At 35.8% G+C, this 19087-nt stretch overlaps 2 protein-coding genes across 2 annotated transcripts; one reads left to right on the forward strand and one right to left on the reverse strand.

Moving 5' to 3' along the window:
• Positions 1-1692: 1692 nt before the first annotated feature.
• On the reverse strand, positions 1693-5576 carry LOC125672036 (uncharacterized). The gene is made up of 5 exons (XM_048908094.2): positions 4969-5576; positions 4482-4592; positions 4031-4112; positions 2205-2369; positions 1693-1826 (listed from the first exon to the last, which is right to left on the reverse strand). Exons 1-5 carry the CDS (start codon positions 5122-5124, stop codon positions 1711-1713), a joined length of 630 nt encoding a protein of 209 aa, XP_048764051.2. The 5' UTR covers positions 5125-5576; the 3' UTR covers positions 1693-1710.
• A 1188-nt stretch (positions 5577-6764) lies between these two features.
• On the forward strand, positions 6765-18971 carry LOC125669011 (kyphoscoliosis peptidase-like). Its single transcript, XM_056161376.1, has 11 exons — positions 6765-7164; positions 10673-10786; positions 11029-11110; positions 11834-12004; positions 12141-12232; positions 12468-12530; positions 16717-16854; positions 16990-17013; positions 17151-17266; positions 17360-17434; positions 17605-18971. The coding sequence occupies exons 1-11, from the start codon at positions 7012-7014 to the stop codon at positions 18611-18613; spliced, it is 2037 nt and encodes a 678-aa protein (XP_056017351.1). The 5' UTR covers positions 6765-7011; the 3' UTR covers positions 18614-18971.
• Positions 18972-19087: the final 116 nt, after the last annotated feature.

A 19087-nucleotide genomic window follows, 5' to 3' on the forward strand; every position in this document is an offset into this window, starting at 1 on the left:
TATAAACTGATTTAATAAATATACTTTGAATGTATATCTAATTATTATTTTATTGATATAAACTGATTTAATAAATATACTTTGAATGCATATCTAATTATTATTTTATTGATATAAACTGATTTAATAAATATACTTTGAATGTATATCTAATTATTACTTTATTGATATAAACTGATTTAATAAATATACTTTGAATGTATATCTAATTATTATTTTATTGATATAAACTGATTTAATAAATATACTTTGAATGTATATCTAATTGTTATTTTATTTATATAAACTGATTTAATAAATATACTTTGAATGTATATCTAATTATTTTATTTATATAAACTGATTTGATAAATATACTTTGAATGTATATCTAATTATTTTATTTATATAAACTGATTTGATAAATATATTTTGAATGTACATGTATATCTAATTATTTTATTTATATAAACTGATTTAATAAATATACTTTGAATGTATATCTGATTATTATTTGATTTTATTTTTTGTACAAAATTCTCCAAAGACGTGACAACAAACAGTTTAAGCGATAGATTGCAAGCCCCTACGGTATATCGTAGGTGCCCCCTCGAACAGATGATCCAAATCCCGTAACAAACAAAGCATTTGTTTATAGTGACCAGTCTCTTTATGTTGAGGGAATCGACGCTATGACACGAAGATTATTTTTACATTCTGGAACGGATGAAAATATAGTCTGGTTCCCGCCCCCTCCACTTCGTTCCCACTTTAAAGTAAAAACAGGGTGGCTAGGGGTGGGGACCAGAGAAAATATGGTAATTTAGTCGCATGTAGATAAGTTTCATTAGCGCTTTGCCGTGATTGGTCAATTGACTATGTAGAAAAGTTCCGTGAGCGCGGCACAAATTGATTGACGTATGACATTAAAGTTATATGTATACGAATCGGCAATTCCTATCTTCAAGGAAGGGACTGTCCTCTCTAGGATATTGTTTAAAAAAAACCCATTTCTTTAAACTGTTAAAGACACTTGATATTTTTATGCCCCCGAGATCGAAGATCGGGGATATATTGTTTTTGTCCTGTCTGTCATTCTGTAATTCTGTCTGAAACTTTAACCTTGCTAATAACTTTTGAACAGTAAGTGCTAGAGCTTTGATATTTCACATGAGTATTCCTTGTGACAAAACCTTTCCGTTGGTACTAAACCTTTTGACCTTGACATTTGACCCACTTTAAAAAAAATTGACATTGCCATTTGGTCATAACTTCTAAATGGTAAATATTAGAGCTTTCATATTGTATATGAGCATTTAATTCTTGTGACAAGATCTTTCTACTGGTACCAAGATATTTGTTCTTGTGACCTTGGCCATCTTCGGGGGCATTTGTGTTTCACAAACACATCTTGTTAAAAAATGGATGCGTGATTTGATGTTTACTTAGTTTGACTGTAATTAGTACATTTCCTTAAAAATAAGGGATTCATAATTTTCTGTTAAAAAGTTGGAATAAATTACCTCTCCCTATATAACTTTATGCATATTTTGCACTCTGTTTTGGACTTAGTTGAGAAATCGTGGGAATAAATTACATTCCATATGGTATATTGTATTCAGTTTACTCTAAAACATTAAATTTCAATTTTAATATTTTTAAAAAAAGTTTGTTTGAAGCAAGTGTCGTTAACAATAAATGACAATATAGGAATAGGCTGATAAGACTTTATTAAGATGTTGGTGCACTTGGCACGGGCCCACACGTTGATCTGTCAAAGGTGAACACGGAGGCCTTCGTAATTCCTCGGGTGTAATTGGAGAAGAACAAGGTCAGCTGCTGCGGTACTGTGAAAAAAAGTCATGTATATATGAAATATTGTAATACGTGTTTGATAAACTGTCCTACAATGACGTCAGAAGAGCAATCACTATTCACCATAAGACTGACAGTGAAGCATCTCTGTGTCACAATATTGGTTTTCAATTTGTGGAAATGAAATCTCGATATCTTTAAACTTAGAGAACACCTGCTGTATCAGCAATTGGGGTCCAGATTGTTCCTCTAAATTAGAAACCTACAATTAAACACATTGTTCATCCTGAACATGCTGAAGTGGAATTCAGATGTTGTGTTTGGCCTCCTCTCTATCTCGGATAAAATCCTGGTTCCGCCCCCACCCCTACCTTTGATCGGGACCTAACGTAACCCTAGTTTTTATTTACCTCCTCCAATATCGCCGACAAGGGACTCCATGACAGGGGTACAGGTTCCGTCCGCGGTCAGAACGGCCTTGACACTGAATCCGGGCGTATCCAATGCAAAGGTGTTGACGGTAATGTGATGAGCGGGGGAGCCCAGCTGTGACGATTCAACGAACCGGGCGTGAGCTGTTCAAATAATAAAAAAAAATCTATAGTGCCTACAAACCGGGCGTGAGCTGTTCAAATAAAAAAAATATCTATAGTGCCTACAAACCGGGCGTGAGCTGTTCAAATAAAAATATATATCTATAGTGCCTACAAACCGGGCGTGAGCTGTTCAAATATAAAATATATCTATAGTGCCTACAAACCGAGCGTGAGCTGTTCAAACATAAACAATATTTATAGTGCTCACAATGTTCAAACATAAACAATATCTATAGTGCCCACCATGTTCAAATACAATAAATATTTATAGTGCTCACAATGCTCAAATACAATAAATATATATAGTGCTCACAATGCTCAAATACAATAAATATTTATAGTGCTCACAATGTTCAAATACAATAAATATTTATAGTGCTCACAATGTTCAAATACAATAAATATTTATAGTGCTCACAATGTTCAAATACAATAAATATTTATAGTGCTCACAATGTTCAAACATAAACAATATCTATAGTGCCCACCATGCTCAAATACAATAAATATTTATAGTGCTCACAATGTTCAAACATAAAAAATATCTATAGTGCCCACAATGTTCAAATACAAAAAATATTTATAGTGCTCACAATGTTCAAATACAATAAATATTTATAGTGCTCACAATGTTCAAATACAATAAATATTTATAGTGCTCACAATGTTCAAATACAATAAATATTTATAGTGCTCACAATGTTCAAATACAATAAATATTTATAGTGCTCAAAATGTTCAAATACAATAAATATTTATAGTGCTCACAATGTTCAAACATAAACAATATCTATAGTGCCCACCATGTTCAAATACAATAAATATTTATAGTGCTCACAATGCTCAAATACAATAAATATATATAGTGCTCACAATGCTCAAATACAATAAATATTTATAGTGCTCACAATGTTCAAATACAATAAATATTTATAGTGCTCACAATGTTCAAATACAATAAATATTTATAGTGCTCACAATGTTCAAATACAATAAATATTTATAGTGCTCACAATGTTCAAATACAATAAATATTTATAGTGCTCACAATGTTCAAACATAAACAATATCTATAGTGCCCACAATGCTCAAATACAATAAATATTTATAGTGCTCACAATGTTCAAACATAAAAAATATCTATAGTGCCCACAATGTTCAAATACAAAAAATATTTATAGTGCTCACAATGTTCAAATACAATAAATATTTATAGTGCTCACAATGTTCAAATACAATAAATATTTATAGTGCTCACAATGTTCAAATACAATAAATATTTATAGTGCTCACAATGTTCAAATACAATAAATATTTATAGTGCTCACAATGTTCAAATACAATAAATATTTATAGTGCTCACAATGTTCAAATACAATAAATATTTATAGTGCCCATAGATCTGACATTATCTGAGTTTCAGTACTTACTGAGTTGACAAGTGTTTTTGAGTTTGAGTACTTACTGAGTTGACAAATGTTTTTGAGTTTGAGTACTTACTGAGTTGACAAATGTTTTTGAGTTTGAGTACTTACTGAGTTGACAAGTGTTTTTGAGTTTGAATACTTACTGAGTTGATAAGTGATTTTGAGTTTGAGTACTTACTGAGTTGACAAGTGATTTTGAGTTTGAGTACTTACTGAGTTGACAAGGGTCCTGGAGAGGAAATGAAGGTGCTCCTACTGTATAACACGCCCCGTTCACTAAAGAATAAGTTTGGTTCTGGAATAAACAAAAGTACTGTCTTATATTCTGCATACAGCACCTTCGTCAGGCTTCACAAGATTTGATCATGTGATTACACTTCGTCATATACTAATGAGGTTTTTGAAATAGACATCTATTTCCTAAGAAATACATTTCCATTATTTTCTTCCGGAAACCTTCCCAATGTATACGCATTTCGCAAAATTCATTGCGTGTATGGGATGGTGAATGATTATAAAATATTGATATCGAATTTTATAGAGTAACACAACATCCTTTCCTGGGTAAAGTATCAACATATCAAGTGCACATTGAGACAATGTGAACATCTATAAATATAGTCTTTCTCTCGGGGCTTAATACAGATAAAAGGGTAAAACTCACCGCTGCGTAGTCGTTGACGACCTTGTACGGGTACATGGTGTCGCCCACCTTAGTGGTTCCCTCCACATATGTCCTCTTGTTGGTGTAGTCAAATTGCAGAAAAAGTGATTGCTGTTAAAATCAAGCGTATGGAAATTCAAAGGAAGTGGGCAATTCTAATATTCGGAGCGATAAAAAGATTCGCACAAAAATGAACAGTAAATCATCCCTAACTACCATGCGCACGTGGAAATTAGAAACTTTTTTTTTTAACTTCAAAGTGAGTGCATGCTTGTAAAATCTGGTTTTGACAGGCGGATGTTCACAATAACTATAAATTTCCATCAATCAGCTAACAATATTTAAAACAACTGTCTATGTTCACAAAGATTAATTACTAAACATGTTCAAATTATATAGTTTATACGATGGTGCCCAATCCTTGCACCATGCATACGTAAAAGTATCGGTTACAGTTTTGAATTTACGCAAAGATAATCCAACTTACATCAATGAATTTACCTCCCGTATTTGGATCAGGCCGTCCTCCGGTTTCATCAATGGTAGCGGAGAACTGTTGGCCTATACAGCAAGGGGCAGGAGTGGTCGCTCTGCATAACACCGCTGGCAGAACAGAAATCAGTAAGAAAAACGGAGACATCATTACTGGTGGAGTTTGAGAAATAAAGTAGTTTAAATGCTTATTTGTCTGCGATCGAGATATAAACGGAATGCGATAAGAAAGTTCACTCCTCGATCTACGTTAAACTGACAACATAACGAACGCTTGTCTTGCTAAATCGATGTTCCAGTTAATAATTAGCACACAAAATTCATTTATAAAGCAATATATTAAGAAAGTTCTGAACTTCATTAATGAATTATTTTCTACGGGAAAATTAATTTCTACACATTTCTTCTACGAAAGCAGATTAACAACAGAATATTTAAGTTGTTGAGGTACACATTCAGTCCAAAGACATTTTGTCAAGGATCTCTTCGTCAACTGAGCTTGAATATCCTGCTTTTACACACACGCACGCACAGAGAGAGAGAGAGAGAGAGAGAGAGAGAGAGAGAGAGAGAGAGAGAGAGAGAGAGAGAGAGAGAGAGAGACAGACAGACAGACAGACAGACAGACAGACAGAGAATTGTGATTTCTTATGAATATTGATTGTGTAAAGTTGAAAAAAATGTATTGCATGCATTACTATAAAGCTGAGACCTATAGACTCATAGAACAAACCTTAAATAAAAAGGGGGGATTGTATTCTAGGACAAATCGTTAAGTGTAAACCTTGATAATTATCAAATGTTCCGTTAAGTGTGCACGATTCCGGGGTGGGGTGGGGGTGGGGGCGGGGGTATGTACAAAGAGACCAAAATATGGGGAAGTGTTCTACGGGCCTCGTTTATGTACAAAACACGAGTTGGTCTTTATTATGTAGCACGGTTATGACAAGCTTAAAATTAACAAAAATAAAACATCAATGTCAGAGACGTAAAATGAGAATGGGTGATGCTCTTGTCATCAGGTCAGCAGAGGGGCATCAGAGTGGTCTATCGTTTCAGTGGCGGATCTAGAGGGAGTCATGGGGGTTGCCCCCTCCGCTTGAACATCTTTAACGAAAATAATCACTTTTTGCCATTTTGTGGTCTACAATCCCACCACCCCTGTTGCATAAACTGGAATTGCAACCCCACCCTCCCTGAAAATTTTCTGAATCCGCCCCTGGAAATTATTCAGTGTGAATTATGTGTCGTGGTAGATTGAGGTGAACGAAGATTACGATAAGAAAGTGCACTTCATCAGGTGCTTATGAACGTATTACGAAAAATATAGAACATTGCAAAATTCGTGTGTGAGAACATAGCGTCTGTGAAAATCATTTGTACTCATTCATCATTATCATTGTGGGAATTCCACAAAGAAATTCAATGAATTTTGTCTACCATAAAATATGTGTGTAATGTTTTCCTTTTCTATAATAGTAGTCCCGGAAGAGTCCGACTTAAGCTCGAGATCTGCAAGTTCATTCTCCAACAGAAGGATACGGCTTTAATAGACATTAAATTGATCATTCATAATCATATACTTTGATATTAATAAAAAGAATGTATTTCAAAAGCTTCACTGTGTATTTATTTACATAAGTCAGAAGTGGAAATGATACATCCATTAACATTTGTTTTGATCAATTATTGTGATTTTGATTTTATCTACTATGGACTATATATTGACCATATAGGTTAACGCTATTTGGTACCGTAAAAGAGAGAAATGAGAGAGAGAGAGAGAGAGAGAGAGAGAGAGAGAGAGAGAGAGAGAGCATTCGTCACCCTTTCTTTGATTTCACACGCCTTAAGATCGTGTTTCATCCTCTGGTTAAATTAAAGTGCGCGTGTTAGATATTTTGCAATGATTGTTACTTGATAATAAAACTACATTTAGTCTGCATTTCGTCACTCCAGCCTGTTTTTAGCCCGTTCTATCGTCGCCTGATAAGGCCGGTCAGCCGTCTTACAGATCTCACACAGACACACTACAGACATGATTAGAGAAGCCCTCCTCCTGCTGTCCGCGGCCAGCGCTGTTCTCGCCGCCAACCCCACCCCATGTTGCTGCAAGCATCAGTTCACCACCGACATGATCGAAGTAGGGGGTAAAGTGGACCCCAATACAGGAACGCCAGAACCCATCACTGTGAGTACAACCTTAATCGCTCTCCGAATTAATTTGAACGGAAATCCCTCTTGCTAATTAGTAACCTCCACCCCTTTACTGCCCAACCTCTCAGATCGTCATCTGAGTCCGCAAAAGTCGCTGTCATAGAGGTTAAAAATAAATCAACAAGTTTCTCTATCAAATCACAATATCTCCGAGTTTCTCTATTTTCATAAAGATGTCATTAAGAATCTTTCTATTATATTCCATCGGATTAAGTCCATCAGAGCCCAGGAGAGCAAAGACCTCTCCCTCGAAATAGAAGTAGATTGCCTAATATTCTAGGTTTGTGGCCTCTTGCACCCCCCCCCCCCCCAAATAAAACGAAAAATAAGAAGCACCACCTCATTGCCTTACACATTTGCATGCAGGTTCAATACTCCATGGATTTCCAAACCATTTAGAGAATATCACCGGTGGATCTAGAGGGCACATACACCCTCCCCTCCCCTAAAAAAAATAAAAATTAAAAAATCTTAAAAATAATAAGATATTGGTTCAAAAAAATCCTCTTGCATTTTACACATCTTTTGGAATATGATTGAAATTAGAAGGTTTCAAATTTTCATTTTCATCCTCGGGACAAATTGATGGTAGTATCGCTTTCCTAAGACTCGTTTTCGTACGAGAGAGAGAGAGAGAGAGAGAGAGAGAGAGAGAGAGAGAGAGAGAGAGAGAGAGCTGTAGCTGTTAAGCAACGAATCCATTAAAATGTATCTGGTTAGTAGAGGCTGGATAAATTAAAATAAAACCGAAACGCCCCCAAAGAAACTTGTCGTCCACTCTAAAGGTGTGTGAACGTACGGACCATACCTTAGACAAAGGACAGACTACCTGAACGGCTGTAAAAATAGCACTATACATTTTTGATATAACAGGTTTTTTTTCTTTTCAAAGCATTGTTTTGAAACCATATTTGATCCAATCTTATTAAGATTTATACCAATAACTCATAAAAATTCTTAGTTTCTTATCACAATTTTAAATTCACTCTTTCCATTGAATAGTGTGACAATTTGAGAGCAAACAAAAGTATTTGCTAACCTATTATTTGATATGTTTAAAAATCGTAAAACTCCAGTAGCTGCGAATGAAAAGTTACCATTAAAACCATAGCCAGAAACTACAGCATTCAATTTCATATACATCCGACGAGAAAGGGTTTCATATACACCTGTACATCCGACTAGAAAGGGTTTTAATTGATTATTTTGAAAAAGGATCATTTAAAAAAGAATAAAGTGAACTTTTCAATCGGTCAAATACTTCTCTCCACTATTCGTAAGTATCGTGGTCTTATAAAAGAATCGAAATGAACTACTTGTATTCTTACAAGTCCGATCTCTTTCGCTGAATATCCTGGGCACTTTATTTTACAGAATTTTCTCAACAATGTAACGCTGAAAAACAGAAATATCTACCGATCACTGTGATAATAATAAAATAATTAAAATGACACTATTAGAATGAAATCTTATATCAATCTGCTCGTGTATTTCAATTATTCTAATTTCATCGATTCTATCATTAATTAAGAGGTTTACTAATTGCGTATGTGCTGATTTGTATTGTATATATGTATGTATCTTACATGTTCTCTACACTGATGTGAATTAGTTTATGAGAATAAAGTCCTTGTCATTGACCAATCCCCTTCGAAAAACTCTTTGTTCAAACACAAACGGATATTGATGATACTAAACATCGAATTTTAAACTGCAAGTCTGACTAACATCAGCACGTATTTGTCTTTAACTTTCGAAGCCATCGAAATCCTAACATCTAATGGTTTGAATTTTACTAACTGGCCGGAAGAAGAATTGATTTTTTGTGTGGATGAAGCGGTGAATGTCACTGAATTATAGATTGAGAAAATCATTTAACTTGAGTGCTGTGATATACCGGTAATTCATTACGATATACATACTCCTCTAGATCTGCTCATGCAACTTGGTTAGCGAAGGGTCCCAACACTATATTGTCACAATACTCTCAAGCATCTTCAAATGAGTTGAAAAGGAACCGAAAAGTGCTAGCCAATACCTCCTAGATCCACCGATCTCATCCTCAAATAAGCGGAGCGGATCCAAACAAAGATCTCTAGTCAAGGTTTATGATCTCCGAGATCCACTGATCTGTTTCAAATGAGTGTAGCGAATCCAAACCAAGATATCTCGCCAAGGGCTCCGAGATTCGCTAATATCATATTCAAATTTATAAATGTAGCAGATGTAAACAAAGATCTCTAACCAAGGTTTACGATCTCCGAGATCCGCTGATCTCATCTCCAAATGAGTATAGCGGATTGGAACTAAGGTCACCAGCCAAAGGACCCCATTTCGCCACAATCTAATTAAAATCAGATTTCCCCTAACCGTTACATTGGAGAAGGAATTTGAGGTTATGTCATTGACCCCAGTCTCGTGAATAATTCAATAAATATTCGACCAATAACAATAGCTTGACAAAGAATCAAGGACCAATCAGGATTCATTATACTGAAGCGTATTCGGTTTGTAAGTTCACAAAAAATGGCGTCGATCCATGAAAAGATTATACAAATTCCAAATACCAACGTTAAAGGAAGAGCAAACGAAGATCTTAGATGTTAATACATCCATTATCGTTAAAATGTATTTTCTGTGGCGTTCTAACATCGCTCAGAGCCGCGGTGGCCGAGAGGTTAGAGCGTTCGCCCGCATGCGGAAGGCCGGGGTTCGAATCCCGGCCGCGACAGACCTAAGTCGTTAAAACAGGTAGTGACAGTTCCATCGCCAAACGCTCGGCATCTGGTGTGAATGTCATGGGTTCTCGGAGATTACCTTAAAAACGGATAACTCGTGTCACAGTAGGTGTGGCACGCTAAAGAACCCTCACTGCTCAATGGCCATAAGCGCCGAGCATAGGCCTAAATTTGAAGCCCTTCACCGGTCTTGGTGACGTCTCCATATGAGTGAAATATTCTCTAGTGAGACGCTAAGCAAGATACAAGCAATCAATCGCTCAGAGCCGTCGCCATCTTCGATTATTATTCTCCCGTGCTTCTCGGTAATTATTGACCTACCAAGTACGTTCCGATATAACAGCAAAACTTTCTTGTTCACGGAAGCTGTCATTTGGACTGTCAAAAGCATGACTGAGATTTTGTTAAGAAACTAATAAGATAAGATGAGATGAGGTTTTTTTTAGAGCAAACTTTATCCTTTGATATACGCAGAATCACTATGCTAGGCTTGCGGAGAGTTTATGCATATGTTTGTATTACATTTTAGATCAGTAGTTCATTACTCCAAACAAACAAAAGAAAGTGCATCAACACTGCAACTATAGTACAAATTCTCTAAGTATTCAACATCGCTCTCTGGTTGAAGCTTCACTGAAAGCGATAAGCTACCCTCTACTGAAATCTGAAGCACTCTTATCATTCAAACCGATCCCGATTTCATAGAAATTCTATGTTATGTGACTTTTGTGTGTGTCTTTTCAGATCAAATCCACACTGTACTTTGATTACGACGCCAAAAAACAGCGCGTGGAGCGTACGATGGAGAATGATGACGGATCGACATACAACATGACCATCTATGTCGATTATCACCAGGTTTGTCAGCCAATCAATCAATCAATCAATCAACCAATAAGACCGCCAATAAATACAGAAAATATAAGGAGAAATATTCGGATCTTTTAGAAAAGTGAAACATTTCTCTATAGTGGAACAAGTTAATATCAAAACGTATTTCGTAAGCAATGTAGAAACGAAATGTAAGCCTTTCATTTCAACTAAGAAAAGTACAACACATGACTGTATGCTCATCTAATCATGTTGATTTATTTCCCCAGCAAGTAACACGCTCAATCGTTGATGGAAAGTGTTACGTCACCAATCTTCAAAACGCAGTAATGCAAGAACCATGCGTACCCGGTAAGTCTCTGACGTCATCACTAGTCGCTGATGTCATCACTCACTGAAATTCTTGGGGATGTGTTGGGGCAAATCCTGTAATTTGTTTGTTTGTTTGTATGTTTGTTTGTTTGTATGTTTGTTTGTATGTTTGTTTGTATGTTTGTTTGTATGTTTGTTTGTTTGTATGTTTGTTTCTTTGTATGTTTGTTTCTTTTGTTTTTCGTCCCATTTGAGAGATTTTTTCACTTATGAGGAGAAGTCTCCAGCTTTAGGTGATACATGCCACATACACGTATAGTCTACGCATGCGCTCAAGGCCACGAGAGTTCTTTATCGTACCAATGTCCGCCGTCATATGGGACTTCCGTTTTTGAGGTAACATCCGAAAGACACGTGATTTTCACTTCTTAATGCCGGGCTCTTGGTGAAACAACAGTCATTATTTAGGTCTAATGCAGCGCCAGAATAGAGAATTGAACTCGGGATCTCGCGGTTACGGGGCGAGCGCCTAACTCATCAGCACACCGTGACTGGTCTTGTGATTAGCTTATCTCAGCAGGATTTGTGCATGGAGACGTTATGTAAAGATAAAAATGTAATTAGCAATGGCTATAAAACACAGATTGATATGAAAATTAAGGAAAGACCGTAGATGATTACTTCAATATCTTTGGAAATTCTCTGATAAAAGTTTCCCTGCATTCGCAGCTATCTAATGTTATTGTTTTGATTTTTTACCAGCTGTTGCTACATTCGTGGGTACGCGCGTCCTGGGATCTGCCAACAATGGTGTCACAGTGAACTCGTTCTACGCCGACATGCAGAAAGCCGCTAACGTCACAATGAAGGTCTCCGTCACTGCTGACGACTGCACACCCGTGTCTGCTTCTTCTTATGGCGTCATAGGAGGAGGTAAGGTCAAAAGTTACTCACAAGAAATCAGTAAAGAAAATTGCAATCCCCTGACACATAAGAGGAGGAGGCGTTTTGATGCAATTGCTCCCAATCTGATATTTAGATGTATCTGATTTATTTTCATTTTTCATAGCTGTTGAGGAAATCACATATTTCTTCACCAACCTACAATACAGCTTACCTCATCAAGTGTTCCACATACCAGCCGCGTGCCACGGAGTCCATGTGAGTATTAGTCAATGCTGTGTTACGATTGCATACATTTTAAATGTTTAAACTGACACTATATATATAGATACCATCTCACGAACATCTATAACGTTAGTCATAACACATACTGTTATACTTTCATGTGATTTAGACGAATTTGAATGGTTTATTAATGATTTTCATTAAACATATTATATAATATGATATAGTTTTGTGTCTTTACAAGTATACTATTTCCTTTTATTTTTAGGGTCCAGTCGTTGGAAGGGATGTCAAACTGCCAGTATATCTCCAAAGATTATTAAATGTGGAATAAACTTATATTTCTATAGTTTACGAATTGTCTGCTTTGATATAACTTGATGACTTGATGATAAAATGTTTTGGATATTATTATAGTTTCGAAACACAAAGCATTAAGATAGAATAAGAATGAATACATATATGTAAGAATGAATACATATATGTACAAAAACAAATAGAAAGAGATGTTTTAGCCGGGTAGTTCATTTGTCCATTGCGGTTGTGATTTCGATACTCTTACAAAGTTTGCTGCAAATGTACTGCAAGTTTTCCGTAAGTTTGTGGCAAACAAATCATTATGGGACTAGTGACAGTGTGACAGACGTGCACCGCAATTTTTTCTTGAAAGAGACTTGAAACAGTGCACGAAAAGTTCCCATCTGATTAAAATCAGATCTTTGATCCACTCCGGTAATGTTATGTCACAGCTGTCAGATTGTCGAAATGCGCATCTGGTGCATCAAAATTGGTACCGTATAAGTTTTACATTACGACCCCTGGGTCGATGTCTCTGCTGGTGGACTGTTAGTCCCCGAAGGTTTCTACAGTCCAGTAGCTAAGTACTTTGTTACTAGCTTGAAAATACGGGTGTATGTTTAATTGCTGGGATAAAATTTAGAAATTCATTTCAAAATTAAGGATTATCTCCCTCATGCATAGATCTTATCCTTGGACGAATCTGGCTCCAGTTTTTTTGGCACTCTAGTTTTCCTCTTAGCTCTTACAAGTTTATTGTTATTTCAAATTTTCAAAAATTTCGGCTTGAGCATCACTGAAGAGACATTATTTGTCGAAATGCGCATCTGGTGCATCAAAAGTGGTACCGTATAAGTTTTACATTGCAAAAGTTCCCAACATTTTCTTGAATATTTACAATATGTAGAATCAAAACAGCTATATTCCACCAGAATGTTAAATAAACGTTTTCTGTAATCTGTTCTTGGAACAACTTTTTGGAAAAGAATTCAAATTGTAGCAACTCATGAACAGTCCAAGAATTTCAATTTTTTATCTTTAATGATCAAGTTCAAATTAGATATTGTAATGATTTTCGAATCGATGAAGAATTTTTCAGGAACTTTGGGTGTAGTAGATTGTCTCCAGATTTCTGAGGAAAAGTACATGGTTGGAATGCGTGAATTTTGAATACTGTAAACGTACTTTTTCCACGGGTTCATAAATCCACGGAATCACAATTTCTGTTTATTCCGCGGGTAGAAAATTAGGCGGATTTCTTAAAATTTGTGACCGCGTACATAGTGTAAATTAATACCGCGCGGAAAAAAGTACTTCTACAGTATATGTCATTCTTGTATGCAAATGCTGCTGAAATCAGTTGTTATGATGCACATATTCCTGTTCTGCAAAAGCCATACTTTTTAATATCTGTACATATACTTTAGATGATCATAGATACTCCTTTGTCATAATTGTATACACAATTCTAGTAAGAGCACCATCTGTATAGCATTGCTAGTTTAATAAGGGTTAAAAAACACACATTCATTTGACATAATTGAACTGAAAATGTCAAGATTCACCAATTTAATTAAAACACAACCTGGCCTTAAGGTAGCTCATTACACTAAAATTTTATTGAATGGCTCGTTAAAACATCTCTTGTGAAGTATGATTTCACCATCGAAAGAGTGATTCAAGCTCTCAATTATTTTATATGATTTTTTTTGAGATTTTTCCCGGAATGATAAAAAATTAAAGGTGTTTTGTTTGCAAATAAGAGATTCTTGAGTCCAAATTTTGCTGTGATTTGGTGCATAATAGGAATATCTAATAAAACATGCCTAAATGATTCAGATATAAAAGTTCTATGTTTTTAGAAAAAATATTTATGAAAATTGAAAACGTTATTAGTTCATATATTTTTTTAAATCTACGGATAAAATCTTCAAAAAACATGTCAGCTAGAAAAGAGATATATAGAAGAAATACATTATAAAAAGAAATTGAAACGAAATGATCAAATTGTAGCTATAATCACTATACATGTATTCAAAGGAGAGAAAAAAGTACCGACCCCGATCAAAATTGATAGAAATTACTAAATTAATCATATTGTTGCTAATTTTATGCACTGTTCATCAAGAAATTTAGTTTCCTGTATAAATTCGTTTAATCTGTAAACCATTTTACATCAAGGGAATGTAGTGATCAGGCTTGGTTCAAGTTAGAAAAATCGTTTTAACCATTTCATTTCATTTAAAAAATATATACATGTATATTTCTCTGATATATCTCTTTTCTCATTTACATGTTTTTTGAAGATTTTATCCGTAGATTTAAAAAAAATATTAGCAAATAACGTTTTCAATTTTCAAAAATATTTTTTTATTTAAAAAATTAGAACGTCTGTCTGAGTCGTTTAGACATGTTTTATTAGGTATTCATATCATTCATCAAATCACAGCAAAATTTGATCTCTTGAGTATCTATTTGCAAACAAAGCACCCTTTTTATCATTCCGGGATAAATCACCCCCCAAAAAATATTTATCATATATAATAATTGAGAGCTTGTTTCATTTTTTCGATGGTGAAATCATACTTCATAAGAGGTGTTTTAACGAGCTCGAGCCATTAAATAATTTTTTTTTAGTGTAATGAGCTAACGTAAGCCAGTAAAGGGCCACAGTAGGTTGATATTTTTCTCTAGATGTTTAAAGAAATTGTTTATACAGCAGTTTCTATATAAAATACACACTCATGACGAGAGTGAGACTTCACGGAGAACTTCTAACATTGCACAATGCATATATACTAGTAATATGGATCAGAAGCTTTTTGAAGTTTCTTTTATTCTCATATCGTGTTATTTTGCAATTATTTTGAATATGTTAAAGATTACTTGCTATGTCATTGTTCTTGAAATTGTATTCATCGAATTGTTATTGTGTTTTTGTAACTACAGTTTATGTAGAGTCCCTTAATTTTGACCAGACAGTGCCAGAAGTGTGCAGCAAGAGTGTGCCGCAACCCTGCCGCAAACTGTGTGCCAGAAGTGTTTGCCGCAACTTTACCGCAAACTGTGTGCTAGAGAAAAAAAAGTGCATACGAAAAATATATATACTTGCAGCAAATGCGCCGCAACTACTAATAGTTGCAGCAAATTGAATTGCCGCTGGAAGTTTGTAGCAACTGTGTGCCACATATCCGATACATTTGTATTTTGGTAAGAGTTAAATGAAGTATTAATAGCGTGTCTCTATCTCTCCATATGCTGTATAGAATATCCCACAGTTTACATATATCACCATCTGAACACAATGGGAGAAGAATGGACCAGTCTGTGGGTCTGATGTACCAGGGACAGATCACCGACTTCACAATACGGGGAGTATCGACAAGTCGCTGGACCCGAGACGTCTCTCTGACGCTCTGTGTAGCAGATGGTCAACTGTTTCCACGTGGACACTAGACAAGATATAATCAATCTTAGAAGTAACAATAGTAGCCTTCAAACGCTTAACAATCTGAAATATAGAAATGTAAAATTCTGTATTGATATAAAAACTCATGATAATGGCAAATTGGTCCGTAATTGTCCTTTCTATTGCATTCCATTCCATTTAACGGCCCATGTGAATGCTTACGATATAATTTTTTGATAAACGAAGAAGATAAATGACCAAGAAATTGAAATTTTCCTGACACGCCTTAATATATAGTATGTATTGAGGATGTCACTGATTGTGGATATGATGAATTATGGCCTCGAGATAAAAGGCCACAATCAAGAGGCGACCGGTCTAAAACTAATATATAAAGATCCTTGTGTCAATTTCAATGACGTTAAAAAGAAGAGCCTAAGTATAGATTAAACAAACTTTGATTTAAATTTTATCCGTTTAACATTTATATATTGGATAATAGCTGTGAGTTAGCCCTTCTCCTTTAATTTCACCCACACGTTCGGTTATTTAGTTGTAAATAACTTTAAAGATCCCGCTGTTTGCTACCAATGCCACAACATTGTCCTAGGCATTAAAGATCTCATCCCGGTAGCCCGTCAGATTTACGATCGAGTTCGCTGCCACTTAAATGTCACTGCATTCCATCAGGAAAACCGAACGTCGCAAACACACGTAGTGAACCCCACGATGCTGGTTGATAAAACTCCAAAACAGATTGTCATGTGCTGTGCTCGTGGGCGATAGACAGAGGACCGGTTTTGACATTTAATGTGAAAAAATTAAAAAACAACTCATGGGATCAATCTCATCCAAGAGAGTAAGTCCCATCCACGTGGACCTGAACGGCGACTGCCCCAGGACCGGAGCTGAAGAAAAATTTGCCATTGTAGATGAACATGCAAGAAAGGTAATTGTTTGTTTTTAATGTAGAAATCAAAATATAAAAATAAGATTTTCTTTTAAAAAATCTAGCCAATTGATAAATTCTAATCAGATCGAACGTCAAAGTCATGATCAAGAATTAGTTTTCTTTTTCATACAGGTGGCCATTGACACATATGTGCAAGTAAATTAATGCTAATCTTGTAATCATAGATTATTTTCTTTCTGGACAAGAAAGACTTTAAATGAAATTAGATTTAACTTTGCACGTCGCAGATGGGCCTTGTAATACTTTAATACTTTTAAAGAATTTTTTCACAGGCTCCGAAAACGTTGATGACGTCAGATGTAGATCTCGTCGCCTATCTTTGCAGAAACACCTCTGATGACGTCAACAAAATACGGGCATTCTATACATGGATTATCACTAATAAAAGGTTATGAGATTTTCGTTTCAAATTATCTTAAATAAGATTTAAGGGTGGTTTTGCATTTCTTTTAATTAAATTTCTGTATTTTTTTTCCTCCAGGCAGTTACAAGCGCTAAGTCGAGACGTGTCAAAAGAAGAGGATGTTTTTGCGAACAAGTTACACGCGCTTTTTAGGTAAGTGAAAAGTTATGCACTACTATAGATGTGTAAATTGTTGTGCTGTTACCTACATTATTCCCTCATTTATAAGAATACAAATGAGCTACATGTGATAGTTAATTCTTCTATAACATTATGTCCCATTGGAAAGCGGACATGAAGTGAAGTTATATAATTTCTTGTAGTGTTGCTGGAATCCAGTCAAAAGTCATTAAAGGTGTTCATAAGGTGCCCACAGAAAACACGAACACAAATGCTAGCATCCATGCAGACCACAGTTGGAATGTCGTCAATTTGGCGGGAAAATGGCACGTGCTGGACTGTCATTGTGGTGCAAGCGATATTCTCCTGGAATCATTCTACTTCCTGCCTGACCCTAGACAATTCATATCCAATCATTTCCCTCTCGACGTTGACCCCTCGTGGCAGTTGTTACAAGAGCCCATCACGCTTGAAGAGTTTAATCAAGCCCCTGTTGTATCTGAGTTCGCCACGTCACGTGGTGTTCGGGTCGTGTTTCCGAAGACTCGAATTGTAAACGTTCGTCATTCGTTTGATGTTTCGGTGGATGACATTCACAATGCGTTAACGGATTTCACTGCCGTTCTCTGTTCAGAGGATGGACTATCACACGATGGATTCGTCTTCATCTCAAGAACCGACATGAACACCTATACGGTCAACGTCAGACCTCCATTTGTCGGCAATTTCCGGCTGACGTTACAAGGTAAACTTTCCATAACGAGGATAGAACCAATCACAGAATTCATTGTCGTGTGTTCAGCTGTGAAGAAACACATACGAAAGTTTCCAAAGGGGTACGGAACTTGGGGAATCGAGACCAAATTTCCAGAATTATTCAACAAACTATGTCCCATGCCACAGACATTTCAAGAGGTGAAGGACGGGAGTTTAGACTTCTCTATCTCAACAAAGACTAAGCTCGAGGTCTACGTGTCTCTCCGGCGGCTGGAAGATGACCAGAACTTGGACGAATACATGAATACAGAGACCAGTCTATCCCTGATCAAACTCAAGTCGCTCCTACCAAAGAAAGGATTTTATCGAGTATGCGTTTACGTTCGGGGAGCGGATCTACTGTATCCCGTGCTTTACTTACTTGTGGAGAATAAAAAAGTGGCACAATGCCCCACCCCCTCCGTCGGTTACAGTAATCAAGATATTCTTATCTAATTATGACAGCAAACTTGGCTCTTACAACTACCAACTTGGCTTTTTAATTTGGTTTGCACACGTGTATGAAATGACCAATATATACATGTATAGGAATCAGACCATGGGACTGTGGAAATCATCTTCTATGTGACGTCAGATTATTAACTCGTAAATGATGTAAATAATTCCGTTCTTGCCCTCCAATATAAAATTACTTACACATGCAATCCTTATTTAAATTCAAAAGACAAGGTTATAGGTTAGGTCAGTTGGAGAGGTTTATTGGTCTCTAAACTTTATGCTGTATATGTTCAAATGTTTATATCTACATTAGATGATGTGTCACAAAGTAATAAAACAATAATGGTCAAAGCACGTTGACGTGTCAGGTCAAAATACACGTGTAAATTGCACGCACTCTTTTTTCCAGATAGTAAGAGTTTTTGTCAGTAGAATATTAAAACTCTCAACGACCTTAAGCTTGTACCTGTT

This window comes from Ostrea edulis, chromosome 4, assembly GCF_947568905.1.
Source record: "Ostrea edulis chromosome 4, xbOstEdul1.1, whole genome shotgun sequence".
Taxonomy (NCBI): domain Eukaryota; kingdom Metazoa; phylum Mollusca; class Bivalvia; order Ostreida; family Ostreidae; genus Ostrea; species Ostrea edulis.

Bases quoted from the DNA above. Each gene is read 5' to 3' on its own strand.
- LOC125672036 (XM_048908094.2), bottom strand. From the start codon at position 5,124: ATGATGTCTCCGTTTTTCTTACTGATTTCTGTTCTGCCAGCGGTGTTA. The intron at 4,113-4,481 runs GTGAGTTTTACC...TGTTTATTCCAG, and splicing joins TCGTCAACGACTACGCAGCG to AACCAAACTTATTCTTTAGT. The intron at 2,370-4,030 runs GTAAGTACTCAA...TTATTTGAACAG, and splicing joins CCAGGACCCTTGTCAACTCA to CTCACGCCCGGTTCGTTGAA.
- LOC125669011 (XM_056161376.1), top strand. From the start codon at position 7,012: ATGATTAGAGAAGCCCTCCTCCTGCTGTCCGCGGCCAGCGCTGTTCTC. The intron at 7,165-10,672 runs GTGAGTACAACC...GTGTCTTTTCAG, and splicing joins GAACGCCAGAACCCATCACT to ATCAAATCCACACTGTACTT. The intron at 11,111-11,833 runs GTAAGTCTCTGA...ATTTTTTACCAG, and splicing joins GCAAGAACCATGCGTACCCG to CTGTTGCTACATTCGTGGGT.